The sequence below is a fragment of the Anomaloglossus baeobatrachus genome, chromosome 6 (assembly GCF_048569485.1).
Source record: "Anomaloglossus baeobatrachus isolate aAnoBae1 chromosome 6, aAnoBae1.hap1, whole genome shotgun sequence".
NCBI lineage: Eukaryota > Metazoa > Chordata > Amphibia > Anura > Aromobatidae > Anomaloglossus > Anomaloglossus baeobatrachus.
This window is the reverse complement of record NC_134358.1, coordinates 238,129,593-238,151,317: the sequence shown is the minus strand read 5'-3', so window position 1 is coordinate 238,151,317 and position 21,725 is coordinate 238,129,593. Positions and strand designations below refer to the sequence as shown.

Sequence of the window (21,725 nt, the reverse complement as noted above, 5' to 3'; positions counted from 1 at the left end):
ACACATTGCATTTTCAGCAGCGTCTTTTTCATGAGTTCTATGCAAATTAAAAGCTGCCCCGTCACATTGACTGTTCGCTCAGCAGCTTTGTACAGTCGGAACTATATAAATCCGCCTCTTTGAGGGTTAATGCAAGATATCCATACTCTATGCTAAATTGTAAGACTTTATTGGAGATTTATATAAGGCACTTTTATATTGTCATTGTAATTTGTGGCCTTTTGTATAAAAGGCAAATTAATTAACCTGGCTAAGTCTTAGGGGTACTTTGCACGCTGCGACATCACTAGCCGATGATAGCGATGCCGAGCGTGATAGTCCCCGCCCCCGTCGCAGCTGCGGTATCTTGTGATAGCTGCCGTAGAGAACATTATCGCTATGGCAGCTTCACACGCACTTACCTGCCCTGCGACGTCGCTCTGGCCATTGACCCGCCTCCTTCCTAAGGGGGCGGGTCATCCGGCGTCAAAGCGACGTCACACGGCAGGCGGCCAATAGAAGTGGAGGGGCGGAGATAAGCGGGACGTAAACATCCCGCCCACCTCCTTCCTTATGCATAGCTGCAGGTCGCAGGTAGGAGATGTTCCTCGCTCCTGCGGCTTCATACACAGCGATGTGTGCTGCCGCAGGAACGAGGAACAACATCGTACCTGTCGCTGCAGCGATATTATGGAAATGACCGACACTACACAGATCACCGATTTTCGACGCTTTTGCGATCATTTATTGGTGCATCTAGGCTTTACACGTTGCGACGTTGTTACCAGCGCCGGATGTGCGTCACTTTCAATTTGACCCCGACGATATCGCAGTAGCAATGTTGCAACGTGCAAAGTACCCCTAATACATAGACTGAAGGGAAAAGTGTCTATATACTTTTGTACTTACATGGTTTTATTTCTTTCAGTTCTTCCCTTGTCCTCTCAAAGCTCTGATGAGAAACTAAAAAAGAAGGCAAAGACCCCAAAGACGGTATGCTTTATTTATTTATTTATTTATTTATTTATTTATTTATTTTATTTATTTTATATTTTTTTGGTCATGGAAATGTCAGCTTCTGTTACATTTTTTTTTTTTTTTGCGTCAATGAATCTAAAATATATAACATTTGCAAATAGACCTTTTCTAAACAATGTCCTGTAATGTTGTGATTACGGTATCTGACGTATGTGAGCTGGTTTGCAACAGTTGCTGCACCTCAAAGAGAAGCTGTCATTGACTCAAGTGGTTGGGTTTTGTAGTCATTTCTTTGTCGCTCCTAATTGGGAGACCCAGACAATTGGGTGTATAGCTACTGCCTCCGGAGGCCACACAAAGCATTACACTTAAAAGTGTAAGGCCCCTCCCCTTCTGCCTATACACCCCCCGTGGGATCACGGGTTCCTCAGTTTTCAAGCTTTGTGCGAAGGAGGCTGACATCCACGCATAGCTCCACTGTTTAGTCAGCAGCAGCTGCTGACTATGTCGGATGGAAGAAAAGAGGGCCCATACTAGGGCCCCCAGCATGCTCCCTTCTCACCCCACTCTTTGTCGGCGGTGTTTGTTAAGGTTGAGGTACCCATTGCGGGTACGGAGGCTGGAGCCCACATGCTGCATCCTTCCCCATCCCCCTTAGGGCTGTGGGTGAAGTGGGATTTTACCGGTCTCCAGGCACAGAGACCGTGCTCCATCCACAGCCCCTGGGATCTGCTGGACATGGAGCTGAGTATCGTCAGGGACATGGCCCTGCTACATTAAGGTACTCTGTGTCCCCGTTCAAATCGCGCACACACACACCAGCATTGCTGGGTGTGTTAGTGCGCCCGGGACAATAGCGCTGTGCGCGTGTGCCACACTATCTTCAGCTAGCTGAAGGAGTTAATGGTTTGGAAACGGTCGCGCCGGCCGCTGCTGTCCGTTTTAACTGCGGCGCGGCTGGGACTTGTGGTTCGCCGGGGACTTCCGCGCTCGCCGTGCATATTTGACGGCCGCGCTTACTACTACAGTCCCCGGCTTTTTTCCGGCCTAGTTCGTTTCGTTCCCGCCCCCAGGCCTGCCAGTCAGAGTGGGGGCGGGACGCTGTGCAGAACATCAGCGCCGAGGGCTGGAGTTTACTTTACATACTCCAGCCCTCACACTGAACACAGTGAGACGCTGGTTTCCCGCTCTTCGTCTGAGGCACGCCCATGGTCCGCCCCTCTTCACTGAACGCCGGCAGCCATTCCTGACGTGCTGTTTGAGCTGGAGAAGGGGAGACAAGTTATGGGAGACCCAGGCACGGGATTCTAGCGACCACACACCCGCTTTCAGCGGGCGGTAAGCGACACCTCTGGTGCCTACCCCACTTGTGCTGCAGTGTTCATTTGTATTTTTATGCTATACATTGCACTGTACTGGCGCTGGTAATTCTTCACTATATACCCTCTTGGATTGCTCTGAGACAACAGCATGTCGTCCGCAAAACCAAGGGTGCCTAGGCACAGGCTTTCTATGCTGCCTGTACCGCATGTGGGGCTACTCTACCGGCAGGTTCCACTGACCCCCATTGTGTGCAGTGCTCAGCCCCTGTGGCACTTGTTCGGCCGGGGCCTCTGCTAGAGGTGACCCAGGGAGAACCACCTGTGAATACTGTCCAGGTGACTGGGACAGAGTTTGCAGCTTTGCTGATAGATTATCCGTGACTATGACTAAAATCCTAGAAACTTTGCAGTCTAGACCAGTAACGCAGACCATGGGCACGGTTGAATCACTGTCCCCTGGTCCCCCTCATTTGGAACAGCTCCGGGCTCCGGAGGTGTCCCATGCATTCCAGGGTGACGGCTCTGACACGGACGACAGTCCCAGACAGCCTAAGAGAGCTCGCTATGAGCGGCCCCCTACATCATATCACTGGTCAGGCTCTCAGCAGGAGGATTCTCTGTGTGATGAGCCGGAAATAGCTGATCAGGATTCTGATCCCGAGATACTCCTGATGGTGACGCCATAGTGAACAATCTTATCGCGTCCATCAATAAAATGTTGGATATTTCTCCCCCAGCTCCTCAAGTGGAGGAGTCAGCTTCACAGGAGAAATTCCATTTCAGATTTCCCAAGCGGAAATTAAGTATTTTTCTGGACCATTCTGTCTTTAGAGAGTCAGTCCAGAAACACCACGCTTATCCAGATAAGCGTTTCTCCAAACGGTTTAAGGATACACGTTATCCCTTTCCTCCTGATGTGGTCAAGAGCTGGACCCAGTGTCCCAAGGTGGATCCCCCTATCTCCAGGCTTGCGGCTAGATCCATAGTTGCAGTGGAGGATGGGGCTGCACTTAAAGATGCCACTGACAGACAGAAGGAGCTCTGGTTGAAATCCATCTATGAGGCTATCGGCGCGTCGTTTGCTCCTGCATTCGCAGCCGTATGGGCACTCCAAGCTATTTCAGCTGGTCTTGCACAGATTGACACGGTCACACGTACATCTGTTCCGCAGGTGGCATCCTTAACCTCTCAAATGTCTGCATTTGCGTCTTACGCGATTAATGCTGTCCTGGACTCTACGAGCCGTACGACAGTGGCATCTGCTAACTCCGTGGTTTTACGCAGAGCCTTGTGGTTAAGGGAATGGAAAGCAGATTCTGCTTCCAAAAAATGTTTAACCAGTTTGCCATTTTCTGGTGACCGGCTGTTTGGTGAGCGCTTGGATGAAATCATAACAGTCCAAGGGTAAGGATTCATCCTTACCTCAGCCCAGACTAGACAAACCCCAACAGAGGATGGGACAGTCGGGGTTTCGGTCCTTTCGAGGTTCGGGCAGGTCCCAATTATCCTCGTCCAAAAGGACTCAAAAGGATCAGAGGAGTTCAGATTCTTGGCGGGCTCAGTCATGCCCAAAGAAAGCAGCCGGAGGAACCGCTACCAAGGCGGCTTCCTCATGACTTCCGGTCTCCTCCCTCCGCATCCTCGGTCGGTGGCAGGCTCTCCCGCTTTGGCGACATTTGGCTGCCACAGGTCCAAGACCGTTGGGTGCGAGACATTCTGTCTCACGGGTACAGGATAGAGTTCAGTTCTCGTCCTCCACCTCGATTCTTCAGAACGTCTCCGCCTCCCGACCGAGCCGATGCTCTCCTGCAGGCGGTGTGCACTCTAAAGGCGGAAGGAGTGGTGATCCCTGTTCCTCTTCAAGAGCAAGGTCACGGTTTTTACTCCAATTTGTTTGTGGTACCAAAAAAGGACGGGTCTTTCCGTCCCGTTCGGGACCTAATGCTTCTCAACAACCACGTGGGAACCAGACGGTTCCGGATGGAATCCCTCCGATCCGTCATCGCCGCAATGTCTCAAGGAGATTTCCTAGCATCGATAGACAGCAAGGATGCTTATCTCCACGTACCGATTGCTCCAGAGCATCAGCGTTTTCTACGCTTCGTTATAGGAGACGAACACCTTCAGTTCGTAGCCCTGCCTTTTGGTCTGGCGACAGCCCCACGGGTCTTCACCAAAGTCATGGCAGCTGTAGTTGCAGTCCTACACTCTCAGGGACACTCCGTGATCCCTTACTTAGACGATCTGCTGGTCGAGGCGCCTTCTCAAGAGGCATGCCAACACAGCCTGAACGTGGCGCTGGAGACCCTCCAGGGTTTCGGGGGGATCATCAACTTTTCCAAGTCGAATCTAACCCCGACCCAGTCGATAACATATCTTGGCATGGGGTTTCATACTCTCTCAGCGGTAGTGATGCTTCCGCTTGTCAAATAGCGTTCATTGCAGACAGGGGTGCAATCTCTCCTTTACGGTCAGTCACACCCCTTGAGACGCCTCATGCACTTCCTAGGGAAGATGGTGGCAGCAATAGGGGCACTCCCTTCACGCAGTTTCATCTGCGTCCACTACAATGGGACATTCTCCGCCAATGGGACGGGAGGTCGAGGTCCCTCGACAGCAACGTCTCTCTCTCTCAGGCGGCCAAGGATTCTCTTCGATGGTGGCTGCTTCCCACCTCATTGTCGAAAGGGAAATCCTTCCTACCCCCCTCCTGGGCGGTAGTGACGACAGATGCGAATCTGTCAGGGTGGGGAGCAGTCTTTCTCCACCACAGGGCTCAAGGTATGTGGACTCAGCAAGAGTCCACTCTTCAGATCAACGTTCTGGAGATCAGAGCACTGTATCTTGCTCTACAAGCCTTCCAGCAGTGGCTGGAAGGCAAGCAGATCCGTATTCAGTCGAACAACTCCACAGCGGTGGCATACATCAACCACCAAGGAGGAATTCGCAGTCGGCAAGCCTTCCAGGAAGTCCGGCGGATTCTGACGTGGTGGAAGACACGGCTTCCACCATATCCGCAGTTCACATCCCAGGCGTGGATAACTGGGAAGCAGACTTCCTCAGTCGCCAGGGTATGGACGCAGGGGAATGGTCTCTTCACCCGGACGTGTTTCAAGAGATCTGTCGCCGCTGGGGGATGCCGGACGTCCACCTAATGGCGTCTCGGCACAACAACAAGGTCCCAGTTTTCATGGCATGGTCTCACGATCACCGAGCTCTGGCGGCAGACGCCTTAGTTCAAGATTGGTCGCAGTTCCGGCTTCCTTATGTGTTTCCACCTCTGGCTCTGTTGCCCAGAGTGCTGCGCAAGATCAGGTCCGACTGCCGCCGCGCCATCCTCGTCGCACCAGACTGGCCAAGGAGGTCGTGGTACCCGGATCTGTGGCACCTCGCGGTAGGCCAACCGTGGGCACTACCAGACCGACCAGACTTGCTGTCTCAAGGGCCATTTTTCCATCAGAATTCTGCGGCCCTGAACCTGACTGTGTGGCCATTGAGTCCTGGATCCTAGCGGGTTCAGGATTGTCTCAAGAGGTCATTGCCACCATGAGACAGGCCAGAAAACCTACCTCCACCAAGATATACCACAGGACGTGGAAAATATTCTTGTCTTGGTGCTCTGCTCAGGGAGTCTCTCCCTGGCCATTTAGTTTGCCTACTTTTCTTTCCTTCCTGCAATCCGGGTTGGAAAAAGGTTTGTCGCTCAGCTCCCTCAAGGGGCAAGTCTCAGCGCTATCTGTATTTTTTCAGAAGCGCCTAGCACGACTTCCTCAGGGACGCACGTTCCTGCAAGGGGTCTGTCATATCGTCCCTCCTTACAAGCGGCCGTTAGAGCCCTGGGATCGGAACAGGGTTCTAATTGTTCTTCAGAAGCCGCCTTTCGAGCCTATGAGGGATGTTTCCCTTTCTCGCCTTTCACAGAAAGTGGCCTTTCTAGTAGCGGTCACGTCTCTCCGGAGAGTGTCCGAGCTAGCAGCGCTGTCATGCAAATCTCCCTTCCTGGTGATTCACCAGGACAAGGTGGTCTTGCGACCTATTCCGGAGTTTCTCCCTAAGGTGGTATCCCCGTTTCATCCTAATCAGGATATCTCCTTGCCTTCCTTGTGCCCTCATCCAGTTCATCAATGTGAAAAGGATTTGCATTGTTGGATCTCGTGAGAGCGCTCAGAATCTACATTTCCCGCACGGCGCCCCTGCACCGCTCGGATGCACTCTTGTCCTTGTCGCTGGTCAGCGCAAAGGGTCGCAAGCTTCCAAATCCACCCTAGCTCGGTGGATCAAGGAACCAATTCTTGAAGCCTACCGTTCTGCTCGGCTTCCGGTTCCCTCAGGGCTGAAGGCCCATTCTACCAGAGCCGTGGGTGCGTCCTAGGCATTACGACACCAGGCTACGGCTCAGCAGGTGTGCCAGGCGACTACCTGGTCGAGTCTGCACACTTTTACCAAACACTATCAAGTGCATACCTACGCTTCGGCGGACGCCAGCCTAGGTAGACAAGTCCTTCAGGCGGCGACGGCCCACCTGTAGGGTAGGGCTGTTTTTACGGTCCTATCACGAGGGGTTATTATACCCACCCAGGGACTGCTTTTGGACGTCCCAATTGTCTGGGTCTCCCAATTAGGAGCGACAAAGAAGAAGGGAATTTTGTTTACTTACCGTAAATTCCTTTTCTTCAGCGCTCTATTGGGAGACCCAGACGATTGGGGTATAGCTACTGCCCTCCGGAGGCCACACAAAGCACTACACTAAAAAGTGCAAGGCCCCTCCCCTTCTGGCTATACCCCCCCGTGGTATCACGGGTTCTCCAGTTTTCAAGCTTTGTGCGAAGGAGGTCAGACATCCACGCATAGCTCCACAGATTTTAGTCAGCAGTAGCTGCTGACTATTTCGGATGGAAGAAAAGAGGGCCCATATAGGGCCCCCAGCATGCTCCCTTCTCACCCGTGGATGGTGTTGTAAGGTTGAGGTACCTATTGCTGGTACAGGGGCTGGAGCCCCACATGCTGTTTTCCTTCCACATCCCCTTGTAGGGCTCTGTGGAAGTGGGATCCTGCCGGCCTCTAAGCTCTGACGCCGGGCTCCATCCACAGACCCATAGCACCTGATGGATATGGAGCAGGAGTACAATCAGGGACAAGGCCCTGCATCATACAGGTACTCTGTGTCCCCGGCAGGCACAGACACACTCCGGGCTGGCTGGGTGTTGTAGTGCGCCGGGGACCGTAACGTTGGAGTTAGTGTTCCTACAGTTTACTGGGGGACTTTGTGTTGTGGGAACGCAGCGCCGACCCCCACTGGACCGGGCGGCGCTGCTGTGACTTGTGGTGCGCCGGGGACACGCCGACCGCGCTTTTACGGCGGCGGCGTTTATAAATCCAGTCCCCGGCTTTGGCGGCCTAGCTCCGCTTCGTTCCCGCCTCCACCCTGTCAATCAGGGTAGGGGAGAGACGCTGTTTCGCAGCAGCGACGAGGGCTGGAGCCTGATTTACATGCTCCAGCCCTCTCACTAGGCACAGAGGGAAGCAGGCTTCCCGCTCTTAGTCAGGAACGCCCAGGGCCCGCCCCCCCTCCTCTCCCAGGACGCCGGCAGCCATTACATGCAGTCTGGCTAGAGGAAGGACGCAAGGCTCTGGGAGACCTGGACTAGGGGGCTTTTGGAGACCACACACCCGCTCTTAAGCGGGCGGTAAGCGGCATTTCAGCTGGCCCCTCTAGTGCCTCAGTGTGTATTGGTGTACTGTGTCACCAGATATATATATTTATTTATTTCTTGCACTGTGAGGTCGCTTCCTGGCTGGATACCCCAGATCGCTCTGAGGAGGCAGCAACATGTCATCCACAAAACGCAAGGCTGCCAAGGCTAGGGCTGTGTACACTGCGTGTGCTGCATGTGGGGCTGCTCTACCAGCAGGTTCCAAAGACCCCCATTGTGTGCAATGCTCAGATCCGGTGCTGCTTCGCCAGCCGGAGTCCGGAGGGGTAGTGACCCAGGCTGAGACGCTTGTAAGTCCTGCCCCGGTGTCAGGGACAGACTTTGCAGTTTTTGCTGATGGAATGTCTGTGACTATGGCAAAAATCCTTGAAACTTTGCAATCCATGACTGGGGCTCAGTCAATGGACACGGCGAGGTCTCTGTCCTCTAATCCCCCTCAGTTGGAATTAATCCAGACTACAAGGGGGTCCCCGGCTTCTCAGGCTGAGTATTATGACTCAGATGATAGCCCCAGCCACCCTAAGCGAGCTCGCTGGGAAAGACCCTCAACGTCATCACACTGCTCAGGGTCTCAGCGCAATCAGTCGCCCTGTGATGCGTCTGAAGAGAGTGATCAGGAGTCTTATCCTGGAACCCCTCTCAATCTGGATACCCCGGATGGGGACGCCATGGTAAACGATCTTATCTCAGCCATCAATAGACTGTTGGATATTTCTCCCCCAGCTCCTTCTGCAGAGGAGGCAGCTGCAGAGCAGGAGAAGTTTCGTTTCCTCTATCCCAAGCGTAAATTGAGTGCTTTCTTGGATCACTCTGACTTCAGAGAGTCAATCCAGAAACACGACGCTCATCCAGAAAGGCGTTTCTCTAAACGTTCTAAGGATACACGTTTTCCTTTCCCCCCTGATGTGGTCAAGCGCTGGACCCAGTGTCCAAAAGTAGACCCCCCGATTTCCAAACTTGCAGCTAGATCCATAGTTGCAGTGGAGGATGGCGCTTCACTTAAGGATGCCAATGACAGACAGATGGACCTTTGGTTAAAATCTGTCTATGAAGCTATCGGCGCGTCGTTTGCTCCAGCATTCGCAGCCGTATGGGCACTCCAAGCTATTTCAGCTGGTTTAGCAAAAGTGGATGCTATCATACATCCAGCGGCGCCGCAAGTGGCGTTCCTTACCTCGCAGATGTCTGCGTTTGCGTCTTACGCTATCAATGCGGTCCTAGAATCTACCAGCCGCACCTCAATGGCGTCCGCCAATTCGGTAGTTTTGCGCAGAGCCTTGTGGTTAAAGGACTGGAAAGCAGATGCTGGTTCCATACCCCAGCCCAGATCAAGCAAACCTCAGCAGAAAAAATGGCAGCAGAGGTTTCAGTCCTTTCGAGGTTCGGGCAAGACACAATTCTCCTCGTCCAAAGGGACTCAGAGGACGCAAAGAGTCTCAGATTCCTGGCGGGCTCACGCACGCCCCAAGAAAGCAAATGGAGGAACCGCTTCCAAAGCGGCTACCTCATGACTTCCAGCCCCCCCCTCCGCATCTCCGGTTGGGGGCAGGCTCTCCCGCTTTTCCGACATTTGGATGTCACAGGTCAAAGACCGGTGGGTGACAAACATTTTGTCTCGCGGGTACAGAATCGAGTTCAGTTCTCGTCCTCCAGCTCGGTTCTTCAGAACCTCCCCACATCCAGACCGAGCAGATGCCCTGCTGCAGGCGGTGGACTCCCTAAGAGCGGAAGGAGTAGTGGTTCCTGTACCGCCTCAGGAACAAGGGCGAGGGTTTTACTCCAATCTCTTTGTGGTTCCAAAAAAGGACGGCTCGTTCCGTCCTGTTCTGGATCTAAAGCTGCTCAACAAACATGTGCACGCCAGACGGTTCCGGATGGAAACCCTCCGCTCTGTCGTTGCCTCAATGTCTCAAGGAGACTTCCTTGCCTCAATAGACATCAAAGATGCTTATCTCCACGTGCCAATTGCTACAGAACATCAACGTTTTCTACGTTTTGTGATAGGAAACGATCATCTTCAGTTCGTAGCTCTGCCATTCGGTCTGGCGACAGCCCCCCGGGTCTTCACCAAGGTCATGGCGGCGGTGGTAGCAGTCTTGCACTCTCAGGGACACTCGGTGATCCCTTACCTAGACGATCTACTTGTCAAGGCACCCTCTCAAGAGGCATGCCAACTCAGTCTACATGCTACGCTGGAGACTCTACAGACGTTCGGATGGATCATCAACTTTCCAAAGTCGAATCTGTCACCGTCACAGTCGCTAACGTATCTTGGCATGGAGTTTCATACTCGAGCAGCGAGAGTGAAGCTTCCGCTGAACAAGCAGCGGTCCCTACAGACAGGGGTGCAATCCCTCCTTCAAGGCCAGTCGCACCCCTTACGGCGCCTCATGCACTTCCTCGGGAAGATGGTGGCAGCCATGGAAGCAGTTCCCTTTGCGCAGTTTCATCTGCGCCCACTTCAATGGGACATTCTCCGCCAATGGGACGGGAAGTCAACGTCCCTGGACAGGAAAGTCTCTCTTTCCCAGACGGCCAAGGACTCTCTACAATGGTGGCTCCTTCCCACCTCATTGTCTCAGGGAAGATCCTTCCTGCCCCCATCCTGGGCAGTGGTCACGACAGATGCGAGTCTGTCAGGGTGGGGAGCAGTGTTTCTCCACCACAGGGCCCAGGGGACGTGGACTCCGCAGGAGTCCACCCTTCAGATCAATGTTCTGGAAATCAGGGCAGTGTATCTTGCCCTACTGGCCTTCCAACAGTGGCTGGAAGGAAAGCAGATCCGAATCCAGTCGGACAACTCCACAGCGGTGGCATACATCAACCACCAAGGAGGGACGCGCAGTCGGCAAGCATTCCAAGAAGTCCGGCGCATTCTAATGTGGGTGGAGGACACAGCATCCACCATATCCGCGGTTCACATCCCAGGCGTAGAAAATTGGGAAGCAGACTTCCTCAGTCGCCAGGGCATGGACGCAGGGGAGTGGTCCCTTCACCCGGACGTGTTTCAGGAAATCTGTCGCCGATGGGGAGTGCCGGACGTCGACCTAATGGCGTCCCGGCACAACAACAAGGTCCCGGCATTCATGGCGAGGTCGCGCGATCAAAGAGCTCTGGCGGCAGACGCATTAGTTCAAGATTGGTCGCAGTTCCGGCTCCCATACGTCTTCCCACCTCTGGCACTCTTGCCCAGAGTGTTACGCAAGATCAGATCCGATTGCAGCCGCGTCATACTCGTCGCCCCAGACTGGCCGAGGAGATCGTGGTATCCGGATCTGTGGCATCTCACGGTCGGTCGACCGTGGTCACTGCCAGACCGACCAGACTTACTGTCCCAAGGGCCGTTTTTCCATCAGAATTCTGCGGCCCTGAACCTGACTGTGTGGCCATTGAGTCCTGGATCCTAGCCTCCGCAGGATTATCTCAAGGAGTCGTAGCCACAATGAGACAAGCTAGGAAGTCAACGTCTGCTAAGATCTACCACAGAACGTGGAAGATTTTCTTATCCTGGTGCTCTGCACAGAGAGTATCCCCTTGGCCATTTGCATTGCCCACCTTTCTTTCCTTCCTGCAATCGGGGTTGGAAAAGGGCTTGTCGCTCAGCTCCCTTAAAGGGCAAGTCTCGGCACTATCTGTGTTTTTTCAGAAGCGTCTAGCACGTCTTCCTAAGGTGCGCACGTTCCTACAGGGGGTCTGTCATATTGTGCCCCCGTACAAGCGGCCGTTAGATCCATGGGATCTGAACAGAGTACTAGTTGCTCTGCAACAGCCGCCCTTCGAGCCTCTAAAGGACGTTTCCTTTTCTCGCCTGTCACAGAAAGTGGCGTTTCTCGTAGCGATCACATCGCTTCGGCGTGTGTCTGAGCTGGCAGCTCTGTCATCCAAGGCTCCCTTCCTGGTGTTCCACCAGGACAAGGTAGTGCTGCGCCCCATTCCGGAGTTTCTCCCTAAGGTCGTATCCTCGTTTCATCTTAATCAGGATATATCCTTGCCTTCCTTTTGTCCTCAGCCGGTTCACCGGTATGAGAAAGACTTACGTTTGCTAGATCTGGTGAGAGCACTCAGAATCTATATTTCTCGCACGGCGCCTATCCGCCGTTCAGATGCACTTTTTGTCCTTGTCGCTGGCCAGCGCAAGGGGTCGCAGGCTTCTAAAGCCACCCTGGCTCGATGGATCAAAGAACCAATTCTGGAAGCCTACTGTTCTGCTGGGCTTCCGGTTCCTTCAGGGCTGAAAGCCCACTCAACCAGAGCTGTGGGGGCGTCCTGGGCTTTGCGACACCAGGCTTCGGCTCAACAACTGTGCCAGGCAGCTACCTGGTCGAGTCTGCACACTTTCACCAAACATTATCAGGTGCATACCTATGCTTCGGCGGATGCCAGCTTAGGTAGAAGAGTCCTGCAGGCGGCAGTGACATCCCCGTAGGGGAGGGCTGTTTTGCAGCTCTAACATGAGGTATCTCTTTACCCACCCAGGGACAGCTTTTGGACGTCCCAATCGTCTGGGTCTCCCAATAGAGCGCTGAAGAAGAAGGGAATTTTGTTACTTACCGTAAATTCCTTTTCTTCTAGCTCTTATTGGGAGACCCAGCACCCGCCCTGTTGTCCTTCGGGATGTTTTTTTGTTGTTTGCGGGTACACATGTTGTTCATGTTGAACGGTTTTTTCAGTTCTCCGACGTTATTCGGAGTTAATTTGTTTAAACCAGTTATTGGCTTCCTCCTTCTTGCTTTGGCACTAAAACTGGAGAACCCGTGATACCACGGGGGGGTATAGCCAGAAGGGGAGGGGCCTTGCATTTTTTAGTGTAGTGCTTTGTGTGGCCTCCGGAGGGCAGTAGCTATACCCCAATCGTCTGGGTCTCCCAATAAGAGCTAGAAGAAAAGGAATTTACGGTAAGTAACAAAATTCCCTTCTTCTTCTAGCTCCAATTGGGAGACCCAGCACCCGCCCTGTTTGCTTAGGGTTTTTTGTTGGTTCTGGTACACATGTTGTTCATGTTGACTGGTTTCGGTTCTCCGATGTTCCTTCGGATTGAATTTGTTCTTAAACCGGTTATTGGCTTTCCTCCTTCTTGCTTTGGCACTAAAACTGAGGAACCCGTGATCCCACGGGGGGTGTATAGGCAGAAGGGGAGGGGCCTTACACTTTTTAGTGTAATGCTTTGTGTGGCCTCCGGAGGCAGTAGCTATACACCCAATTGTCTGGGTCTCCCAATTGGAGCTAGAAGAAAAGGAATTTACGGTAAGTAAACAAAATTCCCTTCTTTAGCATCACTCCAGCCTTTTATTTTTATTTCACCACTGGACACAGTGGGACGCCAGTTTCCCGCTCTTGTCTGGGGCACGCCCACGGCCCGCCCCTCTTCACAAGACGCCGGCAGCCATTCCTGCACGCAGTCTGGGCTGGAGAAGGGAGACAAGCTGTGGGCAACCAGTCACAGGATTCGGGCGACCACACACCCGCCTTTGTGCGGGCGGTAAGCAGCACCTGAAGTGCTGACCCCACTAATGCCATTTGTACTTTATGCCTAGATGGCTAGACTACAGCAGCAAAAAGCAAGGGTGCTAAGGCACAGGCTTTCTAGGCTGCTTGTATTGCATGTGCTGAAGTGTTCATTTGTACTTTATGCTGGTATGCTATACACTGCACTGTACGGTCGCTATTCTTGGCTATATACTCCTAGATGGCTGGACAACAGCAGCAAAAAAGCAAGGTTGCTAAGGCACAGGCTTTCTATGCTGCTTGTACTGCATGTGCTGAAGTGTTCATTTGTACTTTTTGCTTGTATGCTATACATTGCACTGTACGGTCGCTATTCTTGGCTAATGCTTCTAGATGGCTAGACAACAGCAGCAAAAAAGAAAGGGTGCCAAGGCACAGGCTTTTTATGCTGCTTGTACTGCACGTGATACTGTTCCAAAACACGGCAGGTTCCACTGTCCCCATTGTGTGCAATGCTCCCCTGTAGCACTTGGTCAGCCGGGGTCGCTGCTAGAGGTGGCCAAAGGAACCACCTGTGAACCCTGTCCAGGGACAGGGACGGAGTTGCAGTTTCGGCTGATAGATTGTCTGTGACTGTGACTAACATCTTAGAGACTTTGCAGTCCAGACGGACCATGGGCAATGTTGATACAATGCTCCCTGGCCGCCCTCATTTGGAACAAATCAGTGCTCCGGGGGGGTCCCATGCATCCCAGGGCGCAGGCTCTGACACGGACGACAGTCCCAGACAGTCTAAGCGAGCTCGCTGGGAGCGGCACTCGGCTTCATCACTGGTTAGGGTCCCAGCAGGACTCTCTGTATGATGAGGCAGACGTAGCTGATCAGGACTCTGATCCTGAGACCGCTCTCAATCCGGATACTCCGGATGGTGACGCCATAGTGAATGATCTCCTAGCGTCCATCAAGGGAATGTTGGATATTTCTCCCTCAGCTCCTCCGGTGGAGGAGTCAGCTTCACAGCAGGAGAAATCCCTTTTCAGTATCTCAAGCGTATTTTGAGTACTTTTCTGGCCACTCTGACTTCAGAGAAGCAATCCGGAAACACCACACTTATCCAGATAAGCGTTCTCCAATCGTATTAAGGATACACGTTATCCTTTTTTCTCCCTGACGTGGTCATGCGCTGGACCCAGTGTCCAAAGGTGGATCCCCCAATCTCCAGGCTTGCGGCTAGATCCATAGTTGCAGTGGAAGATGGGACTTCACTTAAAGATGCCATTGACAGACAGATGGTCCTCTGGTTGAACTCTGTCTATGAAGCTATCGGCGTGTCGGTTGCTCCGGCATTCGCAGCCGTATGGGCATTCCAAGCTATTTCAGCTGGTCTTGCGCACGTGGACACTGTCACATGTACATCTGTGCCGCAGATGGCGTCCTTAACCTCGCAATGTCTGCATTGCGACTTACGCTATTAATGCTGTCCTGCACTACGAGCCGTACGTCAGTGGCGTCCGCCGACTCCGTGGTTTTACGCAGAGCCTTGTGGTTGAGGGAATGGAAAGCAGATTCTGCTTCCAAGAAAGTGCTTAACCAGTTTGCCATTATCTGGTGACAGACTGTTTGATGAGCGATTGGATGAAATCATTAAACAGTCCAAGGGTAAGGACTCTTCCTTACAACAGCCCAGATCAAACAACACAACAGAGGAAGGGACAGTCGAGGTTTCGGTCCTTCCCAGGCTCGGGCAGGTCCCAATTGTCCTCGTCCAAAAGGACTCAAAAGGCTCAGAGAGGCGCAGATTCCTGACAGGCTCAATCACGCCCAAGGAAGGCAGCCGGAGGAACCGCTACCAAGGCGGTTTCCTCATGACGTTCAGCCCTCTCTCTCCGCGTCCGCGGTCGGTGGCAGACTCTCCCGCTTTGGCGACATTTAGCTGCCACAGGTCACAGACCGTTGGGTGAGAGACATTTTGTCTCACGTGTACAGGATAGAGTTCTGTTCTCGTCCTCCGACTAGATCTTCAGAACTTCCTCACCTCCCGACCGAGCCGATGCTCTTCTGCAGGCAGAAGGAGTGGTAATCCCTGTTCCTCCTCAGGAACAAGATACGGTTTTTACTCCAATCTGGTTGTGGTACCAAAAGACGACGGCTTTTTCCGTTCCGTTTTGGACCTAAACCTGCTCAACAAGCACGTGAAAACCAGGCGGTTCCGGATGGAATCCCTCCGCTCCGTCATTGCCTCAATGTCTCAAGGAGATTTCCTAGCGTCAATAGACATCAGGATGCTTATCTCCACGTGCCGATTGCTCCAGAGCACCGGTGTTGGCTACGTTTCGTTATTGAAGACGAGCATCTTCAGTTCGTAGCCCTGCCCTTCGGTCTGGCGACAGCCCCACGGCTTTTCACCAAGTTCATGGCAGCAGTGGGAGTAGTACTGCACTCTCAGGGTCACTCTGTGATCCCTTACTTGGACGATCTACTTGTCAAGGCACCCTCTCAAGAGGCATGCCAACACAGCCTGAACGTGGCGCTGGAGACTCTCCAGAGTTTCGGGTGGATCATAAACTTTTCAAAGTTAAATCTGACACCGACCCAATCGCTGACATATCTTGGCATGGAGCTTCACACTCTCTCAGCGATAGTGCAGCTCCCGCTGAACATACAGCGTTCACTACAGACGGGGGTGCAGTCTCTCCTTCAAGGCCAGTCACACCCCTTAAGACGCCTCATGCAGAGGCAGTCCCTTTCGCGCAGTTTCATCTGCGTCCACTTCTATAGGACATTCTTCGCCAATGGGATGGGAAGTCGACGTCCCTAGACAGGAACGTACCCCTTTCTCAGACGGGCAAGGACTCTCTTCAGAGGAGTCCACCCTTCAGATCAATGTTCTGGAAATCTGGGCAGGGTATCTTGTCCTGCAAACCTTCCAGCAGAGGCTGGAAGGCAAACAGATCCGAATTCAGTCGGACAACTTCGCAGCGGTGGCATACATCAACCACCAAGGCGGAACACGCAGTCGGCAAGCCTCCCAGGAAGTCCGGCGGATTCTGATGTGGGTGGAAGACAGAGCATACACCATATCCGCAGTTCACATCCCGGGCGTAGAAAACTGGGAAGCAGACTTCCTCAGTCGCCAGGGCATGGACGCAGGGGAATGGTCTCTGCACCCGGACGGGTTTAAAGAAATCTGTAGCCGCTGGGGGAGGCCGGACGTCGACCTACTGGCGTCTCGGCACGACAACAAGGGCCCGATTTTCATGGCGCGGTCTCACGATCAAAGAGCTCTGGCGGCAGGCGCCTTAGTTCAGGATTGGTCGCAGTTCCAGCTACCCTATGTGTTTCCCCCTCTGGCACTGTTGCCCAGAGGGCTACGCAAGATCAGCTCCGATTGCCGCCGCGCCATCCTCGTCGCCCCAGACTGGCCGAGGAGGTCGTGGTACCTGCATCTGTGGCATCTCACGGTCGGCCGACCGTGGGCACTACCAGACCGGCCAGACTTACTGTCCCAAGGGCCGTTTTTTCCATCTGAATTCTACAGCCCTGAACCTGACTGTGTGGCCATTGAGTCCTGGATCCTAGCGTCTTCAGGATTATCTCAAGACGTCATTGTCACCATGAGACGGGCTAGGAAGCCGACGTCTGCCAAGATCTACCACAAGACGTGGAAGATATTCTTATCTTAGTGCTCTGCTCAGGGAGTGTCTCCCTGGACATTTGCATTGCCTACTTTTCCTTCCTTCCTGCAATCTGGTTTGGGAAAAGGTTTGTCGCTCGGCTCCCTTAACGGACGAGTCCCAGCGCTGTCTGTATTCTTTCAGAAGCGCATAGTACGACTTCCTCAGGTACGCACGTTCCTGCAGGGGGTTTGTCACATTGTCCCTCCGTACAAGGGGCCGTTAGACCCATGGGATCTGAACAGGGTACTAATTGCTCTCCAGGAGCCGCCCTTTGAGCCTCTGAGGGATGTTTCACTTTCTCGACTTTCACAGAAAGTGGCTTTTTTGGTAGCGGTCACGTCTCTTCAGAGAGTGTCCGAGCTAGCAGCGCGGTCATCCAAAGCTCCCTTCCTGGTGTTTCACCAAGACAAGGTAGTGCTGCGCCTGATTCCGGGGTTTCTCCCTAAGGTGGTATCCCCCTTTTCATCTCAGTCAGGATATCTCCTTACCTTCCTTTTGTCCTCATCCAGTTCATCGATATGAATTGGATTTGCATTTGTTGGATCTGATGAGAGCGCTCAGAATCTACATTTCCCGCACGGCGCCCCTGCACCGCTCGGATGCACTCTTTGTACTTGTCGCTGGTTAGCGCAAAGGGTCGCAGGCTTCCAAATCCACCCTGGCTCGATGGATCAAGGAACCAATTCTTGAAGCCTACCGTTCTGCTGGGCTTCCGGTTCCATCAGGGCTGAAGGCCCATTCTACCAGAGCCGTGGGTGCGTCCTGGACATTTTGGCACCAGGCTACGGCTCAGCAGGTGTGCCAGGCGGCTACCTGGGCGAGTCTGCACACCTTCACCAAGCGTTATCAGGTGCATGCCTACGCTTAGGCGGATGCCAGCCTAAGTAGAAGAGTCCTGCAGGCGGCGGTTGCCTCCATGTAGGGAAGGGCTGTTTTTTACAGTCCAAACTTGAGGTATTAATTTACCCACCCAGGGACTGCTTTTGGACGTCCCAATCGTCTGGGTCTCCCAATGGAGCGCCGAAGAAGAAGGGAATTTTGTTACTTACCGTAAATTCCTTTTCTTCTAGCTCCAATTGGGAGACCCAGCACCCGCCCCTGTTCCTTCGGGATTTTTGGTTGTTCGGGTACACATGTTGTTCATGTTGAATGGTTTCAGTTCTCCGATGTTCCTTCGGATTGAATTGTTTAACCAATTATTGGCTTTCCTCCTTCTTGCTTTTGCACTAAAACTGAAGCAGCCCGTGATCCCACGGGGGGTGTATAGCCAGAAGGGGAGGGGCCTTACACTTTTTATTGTAATGCTTTGTGTGGCCTCCGGAGGCAGTAGCTATACACCCAATCGTCTGGGTCTCCCAATTGGAGCTAGAAGAAAAGGAATTTACGGTAAGTAACAAAATTCCCTTCTTTATCTATCATATATTTATCTATCTAATGTCCATCTATTCATCCACACACACATTCATACCAACATATCTCCTCTTCACCTTTTAGATTCCTGAAATTAGGAGACCTTCTGGTGACAGCCTAGTCGCTTGATGTGATTTCTGTATCGTTCCTATGGGAGACCCAGACATTGGGTGTATAGCTTCTGCCTCCGGAGGACACACAAAGTACTACACTAAAAACTGTAGCTCCTCCCTCTGAGCATATACACCCCCCTGGATAACCAGATCTAGCCCGTTCATTGCTTTGTGTTCAGGAGGCATACATCCACACATGCATTCTCATCTGATTTTTCATTTTTGGAAAGTTTTTGAAGAAAAGCGGGTCCAAGCCTGGACTCCCGGCATGTCCCTTCTCACCCCACTGTGTCGGCGGTGCTGTTAAGGTTGATTTACAAGGCTGGAGTCTTACATGCCGCGCTCTTTCACCATCCCTCGGGCTCTGGCTTGAAGTGGGAGCCAGCACGGTTCTCCTTGCTTTGCAGGAGACCGGTCTCCATCTGCAGCCCTTCAGGATCCTGCTGGACGGAGCACTCATCCCCAGGGACTTGGAACCCTGCGTCTCAGCAAGCTAAGTACCTGAGACGTTTATATTCGGGGGGTCCCGGTACTTTATTATGGTGGGAGAGTGTGCTGTGTAACTTTTCTGACATTTCCGGCCGGTTCTCTGGCTGTCGCCTGAGAACCGCGCCGATGGTGCCTGCGCGCCGGCCGCATCGCTTAAATTTAGGCCCCGGCTTCGCCGGAGGCCTACTTTCGATTTCACTGCCCTCGCATGTCAATCATGCAGAGGGACAGTGCGGCTCCGCCCAGCGGCCGTTCGGCACAGGGGAGGGACACTCCTCTCTGAGTACATGTCCCCTCCCCTGTAAATCTCCTTGGCCCTCCAGATCCCGCTCTCAGAGCAGGTCCCGCCCCCTCTCCTCGCTCCTGCGCCATTTTCTCAGCGTTTTTCTCTGGATCAGCGCTGGCTGCAGCATCCCTGCTAAGCTGCTTGGGGGTCCGGGCTGTGGGATCTGGAGGGCACACAAACGGTCTGGAAAGCCACAACCTCCGGTTGTGGACCTTCTTATATACTCTCTGGGGGTCATTCTGGCTCAGAGCCCCCACTTCAGCAGCATGTCTCACACGAGGAGCAAGGCTGCAAGGCTGTACTCAATATGCACTGCATGTAAGCTCGTGCTGCCTGAACCAAGCACATATCCACATTGTGATGCCTGCTCTAACCTGACAATGCCTCAGCCTGGAATCGCACCCACAGTGGTCCCTCCGGCTGCTCCGGCGGCTGAACCCCCGGCTTGGGTAGAATCCTTCTCTAGGTCAGTCTCCCAGTCTTTTGCCGACTCCATGGGACAGCTGTCCCGGACTTTGCTGAACATGCATCAGCCCCCTTCTCAGGGCGCCTCTGCTGCTAGGGCTCTCTTAGCAGAGCTCACAGAGGATTCTTCATCTGGTCCCAGACCCCGTCCTCCTAAAAGGAGACGCAGGGTCCCCTCTCCTTCCTCGTCCCGCGGCTCTGATTCACGAGCTGACTCGCAGGACGAGGAGGATGCCTTTACTGGGGGCTCGGACGCTACCTCCATGTGCCCCATTGATCAGTCCGAAAGTGACGCAGATGTTAGTGATTTGATTGCGTCCATTAATTCTGTACTGGACCTCAATCCGCCTGTATCAGAGGAGCCACCCTCTCTGGCAGAAAAGCACCAGTTTACCTTGCCTAAGAGGACAAGGAGTGTGTTCTTTAACCACTCCAGTTTTCAGGCCACTGTGACCAAGCCTAGGGCCTGTCCTGACAAACGCTTCCCAAAGCGTGGTTCTGATGACCGTTTTCCCTTTCCACCTGAGGTGGTCAAGGAGTGGGCTCATTCACCAAAGGTAGACCCTCCGGTGTCTAGACTCTCAGCCCGGACCGTTGTATCAGTGGCTGATGGCACCTCTCTTAAGGATTCCACTGACCGCCAGGTTGACCTTCTGGCCAAATCTGTATATGAGGCGGCTGGGGCCTCGTTCTCCCCATCTTTTGCAGCAGTGTGGGCTCTCAAGGCCATCTCTGCTTCTCTAGAGGAGATGCATTCCCTCACCAGGGAATCTATGCCCGAAATGGTTGCCTTAACTTCCCAAGCTTCAGCTTTTTCATCCTATGCCATGTCTGCCATGCTGGAGGCTTCTCACCGCACTGCGGTGGCTTCGGCTAATTCCCTCGCTATCTGCAGGATCTTGTGGCTTCGAGAGTGGAAGGCAGATGCTTCTTCAAAGAAGTACCTTGCTGGGCTCCCTTTTGCTGGATCCAGGCTATTCGGTGAACAACTGGATGAAATTATTAAGGAAGCTACTGCGGGAAGAGTACTTCCATGCCACAAACTAAAACCAGGAAACCTGCCCAGGGTAGGAACCAGTCGAGGTTTCGTTTCTTTCGTTCCTCCAACTGGTCATCCTCTAAGCCCTCAGCCTCGTCCACTAACTCAGCCAAGGACCAAAAACCCAACTGGCGCACAAAGGCGCGTCCACAAAAGAACGCAGGAGCTGCTGCCACTAAGGCAGCCTCCTCTGGACTATCTGGCCGCGCCAGCAACGTCCTTCGTCGGTGGCAGGCTCTCCCACTTTGGCGACGTGTGGTTTCAACACGTCTCCGATCAGTGGGTGCGGGATATCCTCTCCCACGGCTACAGGATAGAATTCTCTTCCAGCCCGCCAAACAGATTTTTTCTGTCAACTCCCCCCTGCTCCAAGGCCGCCGCCTTCTCTCAGGCCGTGGCATCCTTGCAGGCCAACGGAGTAATTGTACCGGTTCCCGCCCGGGAACGGTTCAGAGGTTTCTACTCAAATCTCTTCCTAGTCCCCAAAAAGGACGGTTCCTTCCGGCCCATCCTGGATCTCAAGCTTCTCAACAAGCATGTTCAGGTGCGGCATTTTCGCATGGAGTCTCTGCGATCAGTCATTGCCTCAATGACCCAAGGAGATTTCCTGGCATCAATCGACATCAGAGATGCCTATCTGCATGTGCCAATTGCAGTTTCACACCAGCGTTGGATACGTTTTGCAATCGGAGAGGAACATTTCCAATTCGTGGCTCTCCCCTTCGGGTTAGCCACGGCCCCTCGAGTATTCACCAAGGTCATGGCAGCAGTGGTTGCGGTTCTGCACCTCCAGGGGTTGGCAGTGATT

The 21,725-nt window shown here is 53.3% G+C and overlaps 1 protein-coding gene across 1 annotated transcript in view; it reads left to right on the top strand.

Annotated features, from left to right (window-relative positions):
* Positions 1–21,725, top strand: part of SYCP2L (synaptonemal complex protein 2 like) — a 385,988-nt gene that overhangs the window by 149,271 nt on the left and 214,992 nt on the right. Inside the window, exon 14 of the mRNA XM_075316073.1 lies at positions 908–972. Coding sequence (XP_075172188.1) covers positions 908–972 — 65 coding nt within the window. The remainder of the gene's footprint in view (positions 1–907; positions 973–21,725) is intronic.